The sequence below is a fragment of the Amphiura filiformis genome, chromosome 13 (assembly GCF_039555335.1).
Source record: "Amphiura filiformis chromosome 13, Afil_fr2py, whole genome shotgun sequence".
Taxonomy (NCBI): domain Eukaryota; kingdom Metazoa; phylum Echinodermata; class Ophiuroidea; order Amphilepidida; family Amphiuridae; genus Amphiura; species Amphiura filiformis.
In genome coordinates this window covers 55,332,313-55,354,950 of record NC_092640.1, presented here as the reverse complement: position 1 = coordinate 55,354,950, position 22,638 = coordinate 55,332,313, and the positions used below count along the sequence as shown (strand labels likewise).

Genomic DNA, 22,638 nt, shown 5'->3' with positions numbered 1-22,638 from the left:
TGCTCTCACCGAATGGCCCATACTGTGAAAGTGTCAGCCCTACACCTATATCCATTTCATATTGGAGCCCCCCGGATGCTCCACTTGTGAGGCTCCATAATGACCATTTAAGGTCAGAACTTCCCGTACGGGCCTACTTATTTTAGGTGTATTTTCAGATCTATGCGTACGCATATTTATGGTGCTTAAAAGTTGGACTCCCTTGTCAATGTCAATCCCTTGGTTCTCCCTGCCCTTTATAGTAATAGTATTAGGGGTGGTGCAATAATGTGTACCCCCGGGTGGTGAATTCTGAAAATGGTCTGCTGAAAAATTTCTTGCCCCCCCCCCCCCCTTTGACCATGCCAAAAAACTTTGCCCCCCTTTTGATGTGAAATCTTTGCCCCCCCCTTACACATGCAAGATTTTTGGGAACCTGAAATTGTCTTATCATATAATGTGAGCGCAGCGAGCAGGCAATTTTGTATATTTGAATGTGTTCCTAATGTTTTCCTGCACCTTTTTAGGGCGTAATATAGAAATGTTGCCCAAAATATCTGTGCCAAAAATCGCTTTCCCCTTTTGACCTGACAAAAATTGCTTGACCCCCCTTTCGACCTGCCCGCAAAAATCGCGCGAGTGCCCCCCCTTTGACCTGCCAAAAGTCCCCCCTCCCCCCTATAATTCACCACCCCGGGTAGGCCTACACATAATTATTGCACCCCTGGTCCCGGGCCCTAGTCCTGTTCAGCAATCAGCATCCCGGTTCAGCATACTGATCAGTACCATCGATTGCATTTTTAAAAGCATTTCTTGTCTTGTTTATATGTTTTGGCTCGCAAATCGAAGTTAATACCCGGAAGTGATTGTTGTCAAACCAAGTTTACATAATTTTCTTGCTGATAATCCAAATTAAGCGATGACGTTGATTATAAACCGTAGAACTGACCAATCATAGCGTCCATATCGAACAAGTTAGTACATGTAATCAGGTTAATCGATGCGTACACAAAGAGCGAAATCGAGACCAGCGATCAGCGCGCTGAATGATCAGAAGGCGCGGGGAACGGAACTGAGAACATGGACGAAGCAGGAATACGAGTGACTCCGAAGAAAAATAGTAAAATGTCGGGTAAAAAGAAGGTTGTAGGCTTGAGAGTTTCAAGCGATTGTAGTCAGGAGGAGAAAGTATATGGAAGATGTAATATCTATCGTGTTTGATCGCAAAGAAGACGCTGATTACGCCTGTTTTGTTGTTTTTGATGGCCACGGCGGGAGACAGGCTGCCGTGTTTGCCCGTGATCATCTATGGGAAAACATTAAGAAACAGCGCGGGTTTTTCTCCGGAGATCATGGCAAGGTTATGGCTGCAATTAAAGAGGGATTTCTTGTTACTCAAGCCGCTATGGAAAAGTCCGACGTACGTATTAAATTTTAGTGTTTTAAGACATTCAGAGCTTTACATTTTGAACGTTTTAGATCACAAAACCAGTGAAACATGCACAACAAACACGTACCGGTCACAGCTGTGTGCCATTCATTGGGTGTTTCCCGTGCATACGTTCAATACCAATGAATACGTAAGCTTGCTTTGTGTGTGTGGACGCTGTGCTGTGTGCATGGTGTGTATTGACCTGTAATTGCTTTATGTTTTTAGTGGCTTTTTATGTTTTTCCTGCTTGTATTTTTCCATTGCTTTATTTGTATGAAAGTATAATTTTTGTAATGAATTTGTCATGTTTGTTGTAAAAAAATAGAGCAGAAAGTTGAAAAGTAGTAACAATGTCAATTGCAATGCAATTGGCAATGGTAAGGGCTGTGCAATAACTATTATGAGCCACCCGGGGCCAGGGAGGGGGGTAGCTTGCCCCCCTCGGCCTGCCAATAATCGCTTGCCCCCACATGCCCATCTCGGCCTGCCAAAAATCTTTGCCCCCCCCGCTTAACTTGCATGTATGCCAAATTTTTGGGATCCCAATTTGCAAACCTTAAAATAAATGGTCTATTATGTACATGTTGCGAGCGCTTTGAACAGTAACAGGAAAATTTACATAATTATATTCATTGTATCCATACCATTTTCCTAAGCCTTTGCGCGTTTTATAAAAGGCCCCCCAAGAATGTGTGCCAAAAATCACTTGCACCCCCGGCCCCTTCTTGGCTTGCTAAAAAATTCTTGCCCCCCCCCCCCAATTTTACCCTCCCCCAGGACTCATAATTATTGCACAGCCCTATTGAAAAAGACCACAGCGCTGGGCACCAATCTACATGAGTACTAATTGTGCTGCTGTTCCGAAAAATGTAAATTTTATAAAGGGCCAGGGCATGTCGAAGACGAAGGGCTGTAAATTGCTTATGAGCCCTGCGGGAGGGTGAAATTGGTGGGGGATGCATATTTTTGAAGGGGGGTTGGTAACAATTTTTGGTGCTCCAAGAGTCCAAGAGAAAATGTTTTTACTAATTTGACCTCAGATGATCCCCTTTGATAGGCATGTTCACAAAATTTTCAAATTGGATATTTCACATGGAAATTATTTTGTTTAAAAAGGTGATTATTTAACTTAAAAAATGAGGGGTCAACCATGTCTGTAGGTCAAACATTAGCGAAGTTATGGGCAAATGTCTGTTTTAAAAACTGCACTTTTCTGCGACCATCATTGACAATGCCTTACAATGACTTACTGTACAAAAAAAGCATGTAATGCATCATTTTTTACCACGATGATCCATTTTACACAAAGGCGATTTTATTAAATGAAATCTAACTTTCACTGCATGCTGACTTTTGTATCAAGGATAAAGTACCAGCACTTTTTAGACTGCGTACCTCCAAGTTTCTGAGGTCCAAATTTCAAATTTTTGTATTTCCCTATGGAGATTACACAGTTAAGCCATTGACTGTGAGCTACTGTGGTCACAACTTTTTGGATTGAATGTCGCCCTCTATAATAAGCAATGTGGACATGTCTACCTTTGAATTATGACATTATGTCAAACTTTGCTCTGTTGACCTACAGGCTACAAACTACATGGATCGAATCCATGGGTTCCTACAGTCACCCATGGAAAACAGGGTACTAAAAACCAGTACACAATGTTCATATGGGCCATGAGTTAGTTTGTTTACATTGCAGTAATTCCTTCAGAATAGTCAATACAGATTCCAAACAGATAAAACTTACCTCACATCAGTTTTAGTTGCCCTTAATAACTCCAAATTGACATGACATTGAATTCTATTTGCTCAATTTCATACCAAAATCAAGGAAAACATGGTTTTGTTATTGCAAAATAACATGGAAATCATGCAGGGTTATATCTGGTCACTCCACTAGGCCACTTGAAGTAATCCATATTGCCACTTGAATGGCATGACTCAGTAACTTTCTGTCCATTGTAAGACATGTGTTGTAAACTTGATTGCATAACATTAAGATTGCCTACTGATGTCCTTTGTATTTGAGTTTTCAATTATGGGAGTACTTCTGTCATTGATGTAAACATTGACAAAAAATGTCAACAAAACATGCTACAGCACAACTCTATGCCTGTGTGTGTGTGTCTGAGGGCCGATCTGAGGGCTGATGACACACATTCGATGGGTGTAGCTACAAACAACAAATTTGGCTGATTACATTTAGGTGCAAGTTGGGACATGCATAAACATTGTACAAATGCCAAAAAATCAGGTTTGGAAAAAATTTTAAACCAATTTCATATTATTAGATCATTCATTATGGCTTGAAGTGCGTCTCTCAAATGCGCCCTTCATCCATGTCTCGCTTGCATAACAACGAATGCCTCGAGCGCAATCCAAGGGAAACCAAATTCCCCCAATTTGTGCTCCATGCCTCTATGGCGGTTGAGTCCCGGTTCTCCTTCTCTATTTCTTTTGTCTCGGCAAGCAGCTACCACAAAAACAACAGCGCACGAATAGTATTCCTTTTGACTGATATTATTTTCCCCTGAACATAAAACACATGTAGCTATTCTTTTCCCTCGGCCACCTGTCTAAGGACCGGGTGGATTTTCAGGTACCGTAATGGATATGTAATATGTTGCCCATTTACATTCTTGCCCGAAAATTTAATTCGGGTACCCAAGTACATGTACATACATGTACTAATACAGGGACGGTCTTGTGGAATTTGCAGGAGAGCATTAAGGGGGTACTGCACCCCTCCATAAATTTATGACTTTTTTTGCATTTTTCTCAAAAACTAATAAAACAGTGGTAACAAAAAGTTATGTATATAATAGGGGCAAGGAATTCAATTACTACACTGAAATTTCAGTGACCCAAGACAAGCGGTTCATTATTTATGATAAGAAATGATGTACAGCTAGGATGTACCTCATTTCCTATCATATATACTGAACCGAGTGTTTTGAGTCACTGAAATTTCAGTGTAATAATTGGATTCCTTGCCCCAATAATATGCGTAACTTTTGTTACCAGTGTGTTATTATTTTTTGAGAAAAATGCAAAAATTTACCACAAGGGTGTAGTACCCCCTTAAATAGCTCTTCTGGAGCCTTCAAAGAGCTGTTTAAATTTACAAGAGTGTAAGGAGAGACATTTGGTCAACTTAAGGAGAGCTAAAAATCACTCTCCTCTATCAGATTTAAGGAGAGCAGTAGAGAGTGATTGCTCTCGCTCTCCTCAAAAGTCAGTCCCCGGTACTAATAACCTGTTACAGACCTGAAACTTTCCTCTTTTCAGCTGATTTCCTCTTTTTTTTATTCCTGAATTTAAGCGTTTTCTTTTATTTTCAGCCCATTTTACACTGTTTTTCAAGGTTTTTTGAGCATTTTCAGCTTCTTCTTTTTTTATAAAGACACTGTTTCAGGTCTGCTGTTAAGCCTTCAGGTGAGAGCCTTACTGTGAGTGTCCCCACAAAATATCCCAAGGAGTTTTAAACCAGTAACAAATTTAGTGATTTTGTGTTTCTTGTGTACCTGTAGGTAGATGGCCACTGACTGCCACTGGATACCCAAGCACTGCCGGGACAACAGTTGCCATGGTGATCATCAACAAAAAACAACATGTACGTGGCTCATGTAGGGGACTCGCGCATCGTGGCAGGCGTGAAGAATCGGTACAACAGGATAGAACCAAAAGCGCTGACCATAGACCACAAGCCGAGTAATCGCAGTGAAATAGAGAGAATTGAGAAGCTGGGAGGACAGGTGAGGTCTTAATTTTATAAAAACATCAAGTGAAGGGAAAGTGTGTTCTTGTTTTTTCCCAAAAATTTTGGAAAGAGTGTTTTTATTTCCCACAAGAAGCAGGTGTATCATCTTAATTTGACCACATAGCCAATCAGAAAAGCCGTTAGAAAAATACGCAGCAGTGCTTTGCATGGCAGCGTTCAAGCATCGCTGTAGGATTGATTAATTTTCCTGGCGAGTTGATGCATTTATATTTGCTCGTATTTTCCAACATTTTTAGTGACAATTTTGTTATAAAATTAGCAAAAATCACAGCTGTTTTTCTTGTGTATGAAATAGGTTAATAAATGCGCTTTACTTGTTGCTCGAGAAATTGTACAAAATAATGCACTTGCACTGAGATGTTGATGCGTCTAATGCACTCACCCCTTCATTATTTTGTACAATTTCACTCTCAACTGTAAGACGCATTCATTAACCTATAATTAAATGACTTGTAAAGAATTTGAATAAATACCAGGGTTGTGACACCGGTACAGTAGTACCCACCCTAGCAGTTACCGACCGGCACTTTACCACTTATACCAGTGTTGTGACTGCGCCAGATGGCAGTAACCACCAAGTGCTGAGTCAGTTACCGACCGGCACTCAAAATCAAAATAAGCTTCTTTCAGAGCTGCCCAAAATATTCTATGATTGTGTACATTTAGTATTTATATCAAATATCTGGGCCAAAATGCTATATTTCACATCCACATGATCTAGAAAACCGGAATTTGCAGCGACATCACCACCACCGTCATGGCAGCCATTTATTGTATCACAGTTTCGTTGATAGGTGGTGCACTAACACAAACACTGTGAACACATGTCCCAGACGGGAAGTAAATTTAGGCTGATCACAACCTTGATACAAATTCTGTCATTGTAATTGATGGCCATATCTATTCCATCCCATCACTTTAAGGGATCTGGAATGAGCGTTTGGACAGTATTTTTGTGGGACATGAGAGCACATCAGACATATCAATTGCATTCTGAATACGAAGAATGTCTTTCTGATATCAAATAATTTTCATTTTTGAAATTCACGATATAATACAAATTTGATGACAAATGATTAAAATTTGACATTTTTCACATTTTTGATATATAGAACAGTCCTTGAAGTAAATTTTATAAATCTAATGATATATTCTTAAAGTGTATGTAGCTGGGAGGAAAGCCGATGATCAATTGAAAATTTTGACCTTTCAAATTGAAGATATATGGATTTTTTCCCAAAAAAGACCTAATTTTTTTTTGTGTTTTGGGAAAAAAATCCATATCTTCAATACGAAAGGTCAAAATTTTCAATTCTCGCTATTCGCAATAAGGGCGCCGCCAGCGGTTTGCGATGTAATCGTGATGTATCATGGGAAAAGGTCGACATCCAAGTCCGCGCAATACAAATATTACCATGCTATTACATAGGAACACGTGACAATATTTTTTTAGTTTGTCAAAATAAAGGTGTTACACGCGAATCGATACTCAATAATACTTAATAATGTGATTTGAAATGTGCACAATTAATTTTTTCTCTATGGATTTGCGTGTAATACCGTTATATTGACAAACTAAAAATATTGTCACGTGTTCCTATGTAATAGCATGGTAATATTCAGATTATGCGGACTTGATGTCGACCTTTTCCCATGATACATCACGATTACATCGCAAACGCTGGCGGCGCCTTTATTGTGAATAGCGAGAATTGATCGTCGGCTTTTCATCCCACCTACATACACTTTTCAAAGTATAAATCATCATATTTATAAAGTTTACTTCGAGTACTGTTAAATATTAAAAATGTCAATTTTTAATCATTTGCTATAAAATGTGTATTAATTACATTGCGAATTTCCAAAAATCAAAATTATTTGACATCAGAAGGACATTCTTTGTATTCAGAATGCAATTCGATATGTCTGATGTGCTCTAATGTCCCACAATAAATACTGTCCAAATGTTCATACCCCATCCCTTAAGACTGCCAAATCTCTTAATGCCTTAGAACTGTGTAGTAGTTTCATGTGGTTCTGCTGTGGGTACAAGGCTTACATACAAGATTGACTCACACATAACCAGTGTCCAAAATAAGGAAAATATGGAGCGGGATAACTAAAGCATGAATTCTGCTTGTCCTCACTACATTTTGGACTTTTTGGTTGTCCCCATAATGTGTCATACTTTTGGAGGTAAAATATAGTACAATAGTACAAAGCTCAATATGGTTGTGCCCAGTGATTTTTGGACAAGAGGATAAGTGCTTATTTCGAACACTGCACATAACTACATGTAGGATGTGTTTTTCTGATTCTGATGGGTTCTTTTTTCCTTCTGTTTTTGCAGGTATTATACAAGAATGGCGTACCTCGAGTGGTGTGGGCCAGAACTAAGCATTCCCATACAGGACCAGTACGACGTAGCACTCACGTTGACCACATTCCATTTCTGGCAGTGGCTCGATCACTTGGTAAACCACCTTCATTCATATCATCTATAAACTTGAACCAACGTACCTCCCCCTCAGGGGTAGCATTAAGGCCGGAAAGTCGGGGGTTGTTTTCCCGTGTTTTTCACTCCCGAGCTTGCAGAAAATCCAAATACATGGGGTGAAAATTAAATCTCGGGGGTGAAAAATATTTTGCAGTGTAGTCGGGGTAGGAGTAAGGTCCACAAGTAGAGGGTCAGAGTTCACCCCCGAGCTTGCACATTCCCAATATATGGAGGGTGTAAAATTAATATTTTTTAAATTTGGGGTCATTCACCCCGATCGGGGTTAACGCTACCCCTGCAGTCCCCCTGGTGTATTTTACTATTTTTAAACGGTTAAACCTTTTCTGGCTTCTGTCCAATTTTTTTCCCCCAGGAAGGGGGCAGTGCCAGATGGTCTCAGATCATCTGCATTAATTGACTCGCAAATTAAGGTATTGGTGGGACTTCAGAATAACTGCCAATGTATAAGATAGCTGATGTCATTGAATCAAATGCCACAAAATACACTTTTAGGACATCCATTTATGTTGATATTGTTTTAATTTGAATTAAATCACTTCCAAAAGTTGGAAGAAAAGTAAAGTAATAATAAAATTAGTGATTGGTCAGTGCAGTTTATGTGGCAAGCAACATAGCTTTGGGAGTCGGAGAACACTCTGAAAAACGAAAGAAAACTCAGCATGCATGCGATTCACTTTCCTTCAAAAGTGGCCAAGTATTTAGTTTTATACGAGGTTTGGGTTAGGTTTAGGATTAAGTGGTTGGGATGGAAATTAATTAAAACTGTTCCCAACTGTTTAATTTAACTGTTACCGTAACCTTTTGTCATTGACAGTTTAAATTCTTTTTAAAATCATCATTTCAGGTGATCTTTGGAGCTATCAGTTTGAGCATGAAGACTACTTGGTGTCGCCAGAGCCAGACATCACCCATCATATCATAGATCCCGAGCACCATAGATTCCTGGTTATCGGCAGTGACGGCCTGTGGAACATGATGAGTGTGTATGATGCCGTACGGCAGGTGGAGAAGTACTCCTGGGAGAGAGCCAATAAGGTTTGTATTCAGTCCAGTCTCAGATCCTGATAAATGTACACAAACATGGCCAGCGATCGAAAGGACGGAAAATGTAAACAGGAATTCAATTATTTCCACCTCAAGGTGTTGTTTACATAATAAATCCTTTCTTAGTTTACTAAATTTGCAATAAACTGGGAAATAAGAAGAGCGGATCAGGGGCTACTGGTTCACAGGGTTTTACAGGGAACCAGGGGGTATTCAATGGATGGGAAAATTTGTTGTGTACCTCACTCAATCAGGCTGGGAAATAAGCCCCGGACCAGGGGCTACTTTGTCAATGAACCTGGGGGCTAAATGGCCCCTAGCCTCCACTTATTTCCCAGCCTGGAACTACTACAATTTAGTATTAAATTTACTTGAAATGACATTTTAAAGACCAATTAAGCACTGAAACATGTGATTTTGCCGGTTTGCGCAATCAGTTCTTAGCACACATTTCTGGCAGAATGTAGGTTAGGTTGTACAGCAGCGCACTTTGAATCAAAGTTTGCCAGGCGCTGGCGGAGGTACACTATTTTGCTCTCCAGACTCAATGAGCAACGCGCAAACATGTTACAAGTCGGTACTCTTTGGTTCTACCTAAGGCCCGGCAAAAAACGTGATCTCGCTTTTCATGCCACGATTTTCGCTATTAACCAACTATCTTGCTTTTTAAGAAAGTTTCCAAGCAGTGCACTTACTGTAAAAATGTTGCTTTATGCCATAAAAGTTCGTCCAACTTCGCCAAAGTGCAGAATTCAGCAGCATTGCAAGCACATGGATGAGTGGAAAAGTCATGCTTTACTCAATAAAAACTGACATTTCATTTCAAATGAGTTCAAGTTTAGGACAAATATCATTATATGTGTACATCCATATCAAAACGATGCACTTGTCGGCTGCTACATGTGTCTCATTTCACATATTAACTAGGAATAAATGCTAGACATATCTCCGAAGTGGAGGTCACTTGAATTCATCCCAAGTCATGTGGTTTAGGAATACAAAGAACATTCCTTATACAATTTGACTTAGGGATGATTTGAAGTGACCTACACTTGATATGAGTCTGGTATTTATTCCTAGCTATTATATGAAATGAGACACATGTAGCAGCCGACAAGTGCATCGTTTTGATATGGATGTACACATATTTATCGAATTACTGGAATATTTTGGCTATAAAACATAATCCAAGGTCAAATTTTTGTCACTTTTTCTTTGACTCACGCCGGCAGTTCAGTGAGTCTTGTTTACATTCATGACAATCTAAACTGACCTAATCTGAACAACAGAGGGCAGGCAACATTTTGGATTTTTAATTTAAACATTCATTTGAGAGCTTTGAAATTTAACCCCCCTCTTCTATTTTTTTTTGCAGAGTGGCGGCCGGCTTCTGAGTCACACCATCTCCAAGCAGTTGGTGCAAACCACAATCAACAAGTGGAACGCTCGTAGCTTGCGTGCCGACAATACAACAGCAATCACCATCTTCTTTGAGTTCCCGAGATCCTAGATTTACGAAGAGGACCAATTAGATCTCTCATCGGTTAGACAATGGAGTCAGCTTGGCCTTTCTTTGAATCGTAACTACCAATTTGAAGGCGCCAAAGAGTTGCTGGCTGAGAAATTCTTATATACTGCCCCTAGTACATTTGACCCGTTCTACAAGCGCAAGTGCTGGCACTATAACTTTACGGCCAAGTCTGAAGAGCTGTGTAACGTCTGTAGGCAGGTCATAGAGCAGGATAGTGTCAAAGCCTACTCCTCCCGGGAACAGATGGTCTACATGCAGTCTCCGAAAACTCCATGGATAACCGCCATGGAGCACCGGTCAGAAATGGAGAAGATCAGGATAGCGGAAAAGAGGAAAGCGGAAGATGATGGGGAGGAGCCGTCGCAGTTCAAGAAGCACAAGATGGAAGTAAGCACGCCGCACGGGGACACGCCAAACAAAGAAATCATGGTGAATACGGTGAGAGGGATGGTCAAAGTTCAGATCTACGGATTCGGTAAGACGGATCGTCCAGATGAAATGATGTCAAGGAAAGCAGAGGAATCGGGAGATAAGAAGGAAGACAAACCAAAGGAGGATGACAAGAAGAAAGAAGAACCAAAAAAGGATGCTGATGGCGCGAGTACAGGTAATCTTAGTATGGAGTCGGGGTTTGAACCCATTGAACCCGATTGTGATGAAAAGCTGACGGAAGAGTGTGTTAAGCTTTCAAAAGAGAAGAGTGCCGTATTGGAAAAGGAATACAGTGAGGAGATGCGGCTGTTGGAGGAACAACGGAAGCGGCTAAGAAATCCGGAAGGGTAACCCGAAGGATTCCGCCGGAATCAGCCGAGACATCGCAAAGCTCAAAATCGGAAAGTGCCATCAAAAGTAAAGAAAGCGTTGCTGTAGTCAAAAGAATCCCGTCCCAACTGCAGCGCCCCCAATACTCAGGAAGTCACCTCGGAATTCTTCCAAGTTAACGTGCCTAAAAGACTCGAACTCTGTGGCCAAGAGGACAGCGTATAATACGCGGTACTCGCTATCACCCAAAGGCGCCATCAAGCGCTCTTTGAGAACTGTCACTGTTAAGAATGTAGGGAAGCAGAGACAAAGAACCAGATCTCTTCCTGTTTCCGTGATACAAAAGAATAAGGCAGTAACAAGATCAGCAGTAAAAATTAGGTAGATAGCAATTTTTGTACCATATATTTGGGTTTTTTTTTATTTGCTTGTTGGTTGAATCTAGGTCAAATTTTTTTTTTACATAGTTGTAATTACTTAAATTTAAATAGACATCCCAACCAAAGAAACATGGCCAGATTTGATAATCAATATGCGATGCTTATCAAACTATTGATGATCAATACCCAATGTATTGATTACTACGGTGCATGTTTTGCCGATTTTTGGCTATCCTTGGTGTAGTGGTTTAATGTAGCAATGATGTAATTTTTTATTTTGTCAAGGCCTATCTTATGATACATTTGCCTTGTTAAAGGGGATCGTTCTATTTCCCGTGCAGGGTGTCTTTTCTTTTAACACTCTACCTCTTTTCTGTCCAATTTTGGAATAAAATGCAAAATTGATCTAATACTGCCATACAAGTACATTTTTATAAGATATATACATGTACGATGTATATGCAAGGTCTGTTTATTTAAAATGAACCTTTATATCCAGAAATAAGACCAAATTTTTAACAGGTAATTTGTAATAATAAGTGTGATGACACTAATTTTTATAGACAAAAATTTTTAATTTATTAATACCTCTAGAGTGACAATGAAAAGTATTTCTAATGAATTATCAAATCATTCCAATTTTATAAACAAAATTTGTGTATGTCAAGTTTACGTACCGTATTGTGTTTTAAGATTTTATGCAGTTGCACTAAAAAGCACTGTTTTATTCGGTGATTCCTACATGTAATGAGATTTTCACATCATGGATGCAAAGTGCAGTGCAATTTTATAAATTTACAATAATTCAATTTTTTAATTCGTACCAATTTTTACAAAAATTAAATTCACACTAAGAATAGAGGCCGTCAGCCTTTCGCCATCTTGTGGGTACAAATGATACGCGTGTTCATGCGCCAGACACTACGCGCATGGCGCAGCTTGCCACGCAGCTGTTTTCACGCATCGACGCAGTGATTTTGCTGTTCACGCAGGGAGATCGAACAACCATCGCAGCGTGTACCCACAAGATGGCGGCATATGACGTCACGCTGACGGCCTCTATTAATCTAACCCTGCTCTTGAAATTGTGAAAATTTTCGGTATGTAAAAATATTTAACCTAAAAATACATGTATATATCTAGAGATATATTTCAAGAATTCTTGTATCCCTTGTGGAACGTAACCATGGTGTTCTTGTAGCGTACTAAGCGTGTGTACGCAATGTAAGGTGCGTGCATGCAATCTCCTGGACATTGTTGTACGCCCACATGCGTGGCATGTATCCAGGGCCAAGAATTACTTGAAAATATCTATAGAAATTACTGGGTACAGTTTCAAAACCATGTTAATCGTTTTCTGATTGCGTCTGTGATCTCTGTGTAAGCAACTTACTCAGTACTTCAAATCAGTACTTGATGTCCAACCAGAAAACAAGTCCCAGCATATTATTATCTAAAGACTGTCTGTCTGTCAAACTCCCAACGATGGCTCCTTGATTGGTTGGCAGCACATAAAGGTTTATTCATCTGCTACAGAGACTGTCTTTTGGAATTTGCAGGAGAGCTCTTCTGGAGCCTTCAAGGAGAGCTGTTAAGAGCAATAGAATAGGAGAGAATGGTCAACTAAGGAGAGCTAAAAATCGCTCTCTCATATCAGATTTAAGGAGAGCAGTAGAGAGCGATTGCTCTCGCTCTCTTTTCAAAAGGCAGTCCATGCTGGTACCTTGTCGTAAAAAAAGGAATCACAGAAAATGGCAAAAAATTACAGTTACGCAACTCCTGACTTGGGATGTGACAAGCATTTTGTGTTGTCAGGAATTTTGTGTTAAGGCCAAAAAAAAAAAAGTTCCTCTCAAAGCTTGCGCACGCGTTTGTAAAATCGGATGATTTTTTTAATAGTTTTTCCAGAAAAAATCGGCGAAAATCAGACTTTTTTTCTCAAAATACCATGAAATAAGTAAAAGAAAAAAAAAATCGCATTTCACATTTGTTTTTAAATTTTTCGTGAGCTTTGAGACAAACCTCTTTTTTTGGCCTAAGGTGTAAACAGATTTTATGTTAATGAGTTTCCAATATATGTCTCTAAAGATGTGTTTTAAAATAAAATGAAAATATTCTATTTGAAACATACTATTGCAGTTGAAGACTGGCTAAATCTTCCACAGGGAGCAGACAGTGTAGTCGCCCATTCAGGTAACCCCTTCACACACCCTGTGTGGAAGATTAAGGTCATGTCTTCCATTTAGGGTGTATGGATTCCAACTGGGATAGTCCAATGGAGATTAACTTAAGTACTGGAACATTCTTATAAGTTGGTAATAATATACCAGGTCTACCTCGAGTCTCTTGGAATATTTTTGACAATTTTGAAAAAGAAAATGCTGCAGAAAAATTTGATACAATGATGAAGTCTGTAGTTAAGTACTACTATTATAGTGTCTGTTTTAACATGTATTTTTGTAATATGACTGACTGTTTTTACAAAGTACCGAGATGTTTATAGTCGTATTTGCACCCATGAGTTAACTGTCCGAAACGATTTTGAGTACCCAAGGATAAGAAAAGCATGTTTTAGTTAGAAGCATGTTGTAATATTTTTTTCAATTATTTTTAAAAAGGGGAAATTTATGAATGTAGGTCACATTTAATATTGTTTTAAAAATGATAAGGTTGGTGTCATTATCAGTTGTTTTATACTAAGATCAATACTACATGTAAGTAGGTAAGCCTCATAACATCTGTTATAAATAAAGACAGCTGAGCTGTAACTTAATGAAGTATAAATCATGTGTTGTATGCAAAGGGAACCGACTCGGTCTTGTTTACATCTTGCTAATGGAGAGCAAAATGGTGTATGCCCAGCATATGAACATGTTTAAAACAAAATAAATTTGTCAACTTTCAAGGCATTCTTCATCACTTGTTGGCCTTGGTGCCCTTCTTTGTCTTTGCCCAGTAGCCTTGTACATGGGTACCAAAAAAATTAAAATTCTAGGCATGTTGCTGAAAATGCTGGTGGTACGCTATTTTGGTCTTGATGTGCAACAAACCAAGATGGTGGATTTACCATAGCGATATGCACAGAGCAATTCAGAGTGGGTACTCTTTTTGTCTAATCTCTATGGTTGTGGAAATGGATTTACCATAGCGTTATGCACAGCGCAATTCAGAGTGGGTACTCTTTTGTCTAATCTCTATGGTTGTGGAAATGGATTTACCATATAGCGTTATGCACAGAGCAATTCAGAGTGGGTACTCTTTTGTCTAATCTCTATGGTTGTGGAAATGGATTTACCATAGCGTTATGCACAGAGCAATTCAGAGTGGGTACTCTTTTGTCTAATCTCTATGGTTGTGGAAATGGATTTACCATAGCGTTATGCACAGAGCAATTCAGAGTGGGTACTCTTTTGTCTAATCTCTATGGTTGTGGAAATGGAGTTACTGTAGCGGTAAATTTTCACGAGATTTTTATTTTTGCAGTTAATTTCAGAACCATGAATTTAAAAGCCTGCGAAAATGTTTTCACAAGGCATAGGCTGAAGTGTGCAACTGTTTTAGTGAATGTAATATAAGAAACCGCAAAACTACCCGATCAGTTCAAATTGTGGAATAAAATTAATATCGGGAAAATATCACGCTTACAGTTTCTGTCAAAGAAGAATGGCACTTAAACATTTTGAGAGTGCGCATAAAGCATAAACACGGAAGTGGGGTTCTGATTGGCTGATTCAATCATAACAACAGATGCGATTGGCCGATCATGTGTCAAAACGTTGATCGGTGCAAACAGAGTTTAACGTTTGTCGCTCATTAACAGGGTGCTCGTGTCAATATGCAATATACTTGGGACAGGCAATGACCTCTTTCATAGTGATTGGAAGCACTAGGATCCACAACATGCTCATCTATCAGGGGCACAGTTCATAAACCCCAATATATTTGTACATTCATTGAATGACCTTTGAAGATTTGGGTACAAAAACTTTTGCATTATGATTATGTAATCAAGGTTATTGGACTATGCCATTTAGATGAGGCTATTGTGGTCCATAGTGAAGCAAAGAGAAGTATCCACACTTGTGCAATGTGAAACTTTTTACAAGTTTGTTGGATGTGAATATTTTTAATGTAAAATTGTAAAAAGAAACGAAAACCAAATTGAATTATTCCCTTTTTTGGGAAATTTTGTAAAAAAAAAAAAAAAATGAGTCAAGGATGCAATGTTGCAGAGAGAGAGAATAGGTGTAAATAGGATAGGTGCGATTCAAATTTATAATTTCAGTTCTTTGTAAAATGTAAAAAGAAGTTTGTAAAATTGGAAAGCTATTTTCTCGTTACATTTGACATTCTGTTGCTTTTTATTTTTAGGCCTCATATTTGAGTTTACCTTTCTCTTTTTCTAAGCTCATACTAATGCCATTACACAGGGATTTTCTTGATTTGAAAATTCTTTTGAATGGCATCCATTTGTTGCAAGAATCAAGTTTGATTCTCACAAACAACTTGTTGCAAGAATCAAGTTTGATTTTCGCACTGTGCAGTGAAAATGAAATTCTAATGCTCCGCAGGCAGGGTCAAAAAGCCACCCACACCAAGTGGGGATCTCTGGCTCTGTCCTGTGTTGAAATTTCAGTAACAGCCATAATTAAAAGAAAGTCACCACTAAGTTCAGTGGCCTTAACTAAAGTTTGTTCGGCTTATTAGAAGGCGGAAATTATTTGGCTTTTGTTACTGCGTGCATCAATAAAGTCCTTACGCTCTCTCATAAGTGTGTGCCAGTCACGCATTAGGCACAATTAGCGTAAGCAACTGCGTGCATGCCATTCTATATCAATGCACGGTGTTACAAGTCTTTATTTTTTCCGCCTCCTATATGAGCCAAACAAACTTAAAATTTGAGCACAATGCAGTTGTTATAAAACAATTGGGTGAAATTTGTTAATTTCAGAACTTGCAGTGTGACACCAAACTTGAGTAAAACAATATTGAAAAATTCATGATTTAATGGAATTAAGTACAATTTGAAAAGCTGCAAATCCAGATTATGCAGTGTGAAATTGCTTAATATAACACACTCCACTAACCAGAAGTGAGTGCTGGTCGATCAGTAAGAGGCAATCTATATGCCCGACTGCGGTTTTTAATTTGGAGACGATTATGTGTGATAGATACACATATCCACAGTCAGTGTCCGAAATAAGGAAAATATGGAGGTTATCCTTAGGATAACCAAAGCATAAATTCTGCTTGTCCTCACTACATTTTGGTTGTCCCCTAAAAGTGTGTCATACTTTTGGAGGTAAAATATAGTGGTTGTCCAGGGGATAAGTACATAGCTCAATATGGTTGTCCCCAGTGATTTTTGGACAAGAGGATTTGTGCTTATTGCGAACACTGTCCACAGTAAATGACGATGCTGCAACTTTTCGAATCGCGCCATATTCAATCAGGTGATATAAAAATGTGTTGTGAACAAAAGTTCAGCAATTCTTCATTTAGCTTTTTCTATTTACACAAGTTTGGTATCATACCGCAACGTTCATATCAATTTTATCACTTATTAAAAGTTATGGCCACTTGAAAGTAGTGGGGCTTTCTTTTTTGGATGTGTTTCTAATCTATTTATAGAACCAAGCAAATGGCCATGATTATATTAAGTTTTGTTTATATTATTGATTGTAAGTGTGTAGGCATTTTAATCTTTTTTTATTTGTGCATTGTTTCTGTTTGTTGAGAGGTATTTTCTGTACAAGAAGGTCGCACATAAAATGTTATGTGATGATATTTGAATGAATGCATGTATGTATGTTACAGAATGTCTATTTGGGTACTGGTCTGAAAATTTTTCTATTGTACTGTTTGACAGAAGCATGCTGGGTGTCGGTAGTCGGTACATGTCATCAACATTTCGTAAAAGTGGGAAATATTTGCGTTCCAAGCTGCTACTGCGAAAGTTGTAATGCGCAAATATTTTTCTTTTGTGTATACACATGTGTAGGTCAATGTAAGGAAACTGAGAATTAAAAATTTAAAAACAAGGGAAACGAATCAAAATTGGCAAAGCGAAAAAAAAAATCCACTTTTACAGGAGTGTTGCCATACTTTGATATACTGCATAGGGGAAAATTTCTGTTTTTAATACAGTTTTGACACAAACTTATGAGAAACAAATTTGGGTCCTTGTCGTCAGTACGAGGAAAGAAACAAATAAAATTCTTTGTGATAATTGCACTATAACGCATGGCAGCGTCACTGTGAACATAATCCGTGTTCCTCGGACGCAGTCAGCGTCGTTTCATGAAGCGTGTCTAATTTCATGCACAAGTACTGATTAGTTTTGAACGCCTTACGAGCATGAATACCCCCAATTTTTGTCCCATGCGGATATCAATATGGCGGTCGAGTATGGGTTCTCTGGTTTTAATTCTGTGGTTCAGAAGCATCACCAGTGAAGTGTTACATAGACAAGTTTATATGTGACTCCTCGCCACAACTGAGCCCGGATGTCGCCAGTGCCACTATTGAGATATGCTCCATCGATCTTAACAATAAACAATAGGAAACAAAGGATTTATTGACTGTTTTATTGATTTTTCACTACTTAAATGTCAAGTACTATAGACATGATATACATCATTTTAAAGCTAATTTAAAGCAGAATATTTTGGTTGAATATCTCAAAAATGATGATTGGCGACTTCCGGGCTCAGTTGTGACGAGGAGTCACATATTTATCCTGTTGGGGACATGTTTCTAGAGTGTATGTATGTGTGTGTGAATGTCAAAGGGCAGTAAATAAAATTGCCAGGAAATGGAATCAAGTCTCTTGGTGTATTTTGTTCTGATAGTCTTCATACAAAATGAATACAATAAGGCTATTACTAACAAAAAGTTTGTTTCCTATGCCTAAAGTGTCTTAGGTGGCCTGCAATATGAAATGTATATACGCTTTAGAAAACAGGTTGATGGTCGGAAGGACCATTAGTCCGAAAACCCAATATCTTCGATATAAACCCTAATCCATAACCCTAACCTAAGCCCTAATCCTAATTCATAACCTCCGCGTATCACGCCATATGTTCGTTAGATGATTTACGCACACCGCGGTGTACCGGCGCGGAGGTTATTGATATTCGTCAATGACCTCCGCGTATGCTTACGCGGTACAATGGCTTCCGTGTGTGCGCGTCTATTGCGCCAGAACACTTCACGCGCACGCAACTACCATATTTGCACATGGCATGATTGCGCAGTGCATTTTAAGTCCATTTTAACCTGTTCGACTTTTTGAAGGGCGAAATTTAAGTTTTGATAAAAATTGTTTATTTCAACAAATTTCAGAGTTCTTGAGATTTGGTTGAGTGATGAGTTAAAATGAGCGGTTATGAATTAGGTTAATAACTTTGCATCAGTTATATGTCGGGCATTGTGAAAAATCTAAACATTTTGCTTTGGACCTCGCGTAGTTATTAACCTAAATATGAACATATCTCTAGGGCTTAGGTTTTTTTTAAATTATGCCTAGGCTCTCGAAGCTGCTGTGTGTGTTTGTTTCTCTTTACTGTCCATTTCAGGTGAAATGGCAAATTGATTTTTTATATCCCTCTTAAATATTTGTTTGCCGTAAAATTGTGAAATTCTCATTTCTGAGAAATTTTACTTGCTCGCATTGCTTCAGGGAAAAAAGCAATTAATATATGTACTTCAATTGTATAAATGAACCACAATTTTATGCTGTATACTTTTGAACACTTGCGTATGATATCTAAATCCAAAAAATATCTTTGAAAAAAACAAACAAAAAAAGAACGCATTCCGCATTCATTTTTGAAACTGCCAAGGGCATTATTTTTTAGCCTTATACCTAATCCTAACCAAAGATGCTCCAAACTAAGACCCTATTTCAGAAATATATGTTTGCTTTTAGCAACGCATTCCTGTTATCATGTGAAAAGGGTCATCAATCTTGATATGATGTCAAAAACTGTCTCAAATAATATTGTTCTTATTCCAAGAACAATGCAAATAGAATTTGTTCTTTATTCCCAATGGCTTCCACCCGGACCCCTCTCCTTTGGCCTGCAATGAGTGCACAATCCCATTGAAAAATGTTGTTTTTAAACAAGTAAGCGTATAATTTAGTTTTATACGGTACACATTAACGTCTTGCTTATTTACCGATTACCTTTTTGTCTAAAATTTCGAAATGCCATGAAGGCACCCCCAAACCGAGTGGTATCAAATGAAAGAAAAAAGTAAAGAATATAAGAATATGCTTGGAGGTGGCTCTCATCATAAGACCCAAGTCCATATATGAGTTAGTCTACTGTAGTAGACTCCTTTCATTTAGCATCACTGTTTTCTGTCGCCCCTCTCTGTTTATGCATGGGAAACGCCATCTTTCCTATTCTGATCCAACAGCATATAGCTATTAATCTTTAACGTTGGTGGCTCACTCCGAACGCTGCAAGCCGAGAACCGCTCATCCCGGGGAATACTCCTTTCATTTAGCATCAGTTTTCTGTCGTCCCCTCTGTTTATGCATAGACATACCACCTAGACCTGTAACTGCCCATCCCTAACCATGGCAGTAGGTGAAGCCACGTATCCAAGGTGATTTTGGTCGGGTGGTCAGACGCGGAGAAATAAGCGTTCATGTCTGGAACGAAAAACGCGATCGTTTGCGTGATTGCTGCGCCGTTATCGCCCGCGTCAAATGCAACATGTTCTGTAGATGCGAACATGTCTGCTTGTTTGCGTCCTTGTCAAAATCGTTGCTAAGCAGTGTTGACTTCACTACGCGAACCAAAGTTATAGGTCTAGGTACTTGTTTGTCTGGGTGTTTATGCATGGGAAACGCCATCTTTCCTATTCTGATCCAACAGCATATAGCTATTAATCTTTAACGTTGGTGGCGCACTCCGAACGCTGCAAGCCGAGAACCGCTCATCCCGGGGAATACTCCTTTCATTTAGCATCACTGTTTTCTGTCGTCCCCTCTCTGTTTATGCATGGGAAACGCCATCTTTCCTATTCTGATCCAATAGCATATAGCTATTAATCTTTAACGTTGGTGGCTCACTCCGAACGCTGCAAGCCGAGGTCAAAGAACAGTGATTATTAAATAAAAAGGGTCTACACAGTAGACTATATATGAGTCCTTTCTCTAAATGCCCAAAGGTATGACCTCTGTGTGGTGTCAAAGGAAATTGAATGAAGTAAAGGATGTAATAAAATTATTTTCCCCACCAGGGGTGACACTCATCATAGGACTTGGGTCAATATTTTGGGTCTTTTTATATCTTGAAAAATCCCAAGAATGACTTGTGAGTGGTGTCAAGTGGAAGAGAAAAGTAAAGAATATAATAAAAATAATTTTCCCACCAGGGGTGTCGCTCCTTAACGCGGCTGTGTACTCTAGACATTGTTTCTTTCTCAAAATTGAGTTTGTTTGATATGTTTGTACTTTGTTATGTTTTTTATAAATACAAGGAATGAAAATCCAGATTTGCAAACTCCAACTGCAATATTTTAAGGATTTTATTTCACTATTCCACTCGTGTTTGAAATTGAAAAGGAAAGAAAATCTTTGTTGTACCACCAGCAGGGTACACGCTGGCAGAACAACGCGATCGCATTGCGTATCGCGCAATTTGTTAACGCACAAATATGCTACGACTATGCCGACGCTTATCTGCATGCGTGGCGCATCTTATGGAAGCACGCGGAAGCACTGATTTCACAAAACCTAGCGGTCAAATGGCTCCGTTTTAGCTGATAAAATGTGGGTTTTTTCAAGTTCTTTCCCCCGATTTAAATATTAAGTTACGAATTGATTTCGCTCAAACTTCTCAAGGGGCTGTGGATTTACCCGATGTTCACGTAATAATAGGTACAAAAACAAAACTGCCGCATTCTCCTGTGAGATTCGATGAAAGTGCAAAATGTGACCACTTTAAACTTCAACGGCCATTATTTCAATGTTCATTTTCTCGGTAAAATGACGATTTAGGTACTACGATAACTCAATAAATACAGCATCTATAGGTAAGCAAATATGATCATCGTAAAAAGCATGATCGACTCAAGAAACGGTTTTCTCATTTTTTTATATTTTGGTCTATTTCCGATTTTAGGCATCATTTTGTGCAAATAGGCATTTGTGAATTTTAAAAAGTTCAATTTGATGCCTTATATGGTCAATATCTCAAACAATAAGGCCAATATCAAAAAAATTAAAAAACTGTTTTTGGAATGGAGCCTCAAGATTGAGCTAAAAACAAAATAAAATATTTTGGAAAGAGCGTTTTTTGTTATGATGTACCTAACAAATATTGCCAAAAACTCACTTTTTGTGATTTTCTTCATAATTGTTGTTTTTAACCCAAATCTGTATTTATATTAAGATTTATTGATGACTTGCCTTCATAAAAATGTATACTTTTATATGTCTTGCGCAAATAATTACAAAGTTATTGCACTTTTACTACATGCATGTCTGAGAGTACACAGGTGCCTTAAACGACCTGGGTCAATATATTGTGGGACCTTTGCATATATAATCAAAATAATTTCCCCACCAGGGGTGCACTCATCATAAGACTCTGGTCAATATTCTTGGGTCATATTTATACAAATCCCAAGAAGGTATGGCCGCCAGTGTGATAGTGGTATATACCACATTATACTGCTGAACTTGAACCCCATCCATGGTGCGATAACAACCCTAGTTTTCTTTTAATAATTCTGATTTTTGTACCAACTTATTTACTCAACCACTCACTTCAACACTGCAGCAAGACTTCTCACAGGGGTGGGGACAGCTGCCTACATTTATCCCCCCCCACCGACATCGCCTGGCTAATAATTTGTCAGCAGAGATACTAAAATAAATACCCCGGATCGATACACGTGAATTTGCTATGCACGAGTTTGATATGTGAAGAAAATCTTTGGATACCGTAGAAAATGATGAATATCTCCCGTAAATGATTTCGTATAAAGAAACCAGATGTGGTCCCTTGCACTTGAATATATATTTTGAACAGATATGATAGTCGTTAGCTTGCGTCTTGAGAAAGAACTGTGCGTCTTGAGTCAAAAACTGACAATAATTCTGATTTATTTGTGCCGAATTATATAGACGAATCCAAATACACGCATTCCTACACCTGACTAGCAGCCTTCAGGCACATTCTCCGATAA

General features: G+C 38.6%; 1 protein-coding gene across 2 annotated transcripts; it reads left to right on the top strand.

Annotated features, from left to right (window-relative positions):
• The first annotated feature begins 1,023 nt into the window (after positions 1-1,023).
• On the top strand, positions 1,024-18,250 carry LOC140168543 (protein phosphatase 1D-like). 2 transcript variants are annotated; one of them, XR_011861224.1, is made up of 6 exons: positions 1,024-1,399; positions 4,945-5,169; positions 7,546-7,669; positions 8,558-8,748; positions 10,133-14,882; positions 15,030-18,250. XR_011861224.1 is itself a non-coding variant. In XM_072191946.1 (5 exons), the coding sequence occupies exons 2-5, from the start codon at positions 5,026-5,028 to the stop codon at positions 10,265-10,267; spliced, it is 594 nt and encodes a 197-aa protein (XP_072048047.1). In that variant the 5' UTR covers positions 1,024-1,399; positions 4,945-5,025; the 3' UTR covers positions 10,268-18,250. The 2 variants fall into 2 exon arrangements, 1 of the variants encoding a protein (XP_072048047.1); XM_072191946.1 differs by having other exon boundaries at positions 10,133-18,250.
• Positions 18,251-22,638: the final 4,388 nt, after the last annotated feature.

What these genes read in the sequence shown, in the direction of transcription:
- LOC140168543 (XM_072191946.1), top strand. Translation starts at nt 5,026, where the DNA reads ATGTACGTGGCTCATGTAGGGGACTCGCGCATCGTGGCAGGCGTGAAG. An exon ending in TTGAGAAGCTGGGAGGACAG is followed by an intron (nt 5,170 to 7,545) that starts GTGAGGTCTTAA and finishes CTGTTTTTGCAG; the next exon opens with GTATTATACAAGAATGGCGT. An exon ending in CCTGGGAGAGAGCCAATAAG is followed by an intron (nt 8,749 to 10,132) that starts GTTTGTATTCAG and finishes TTTTTTTTGCAG; the next exon opens with AGTGGCGGCCGGCTTCTGAG.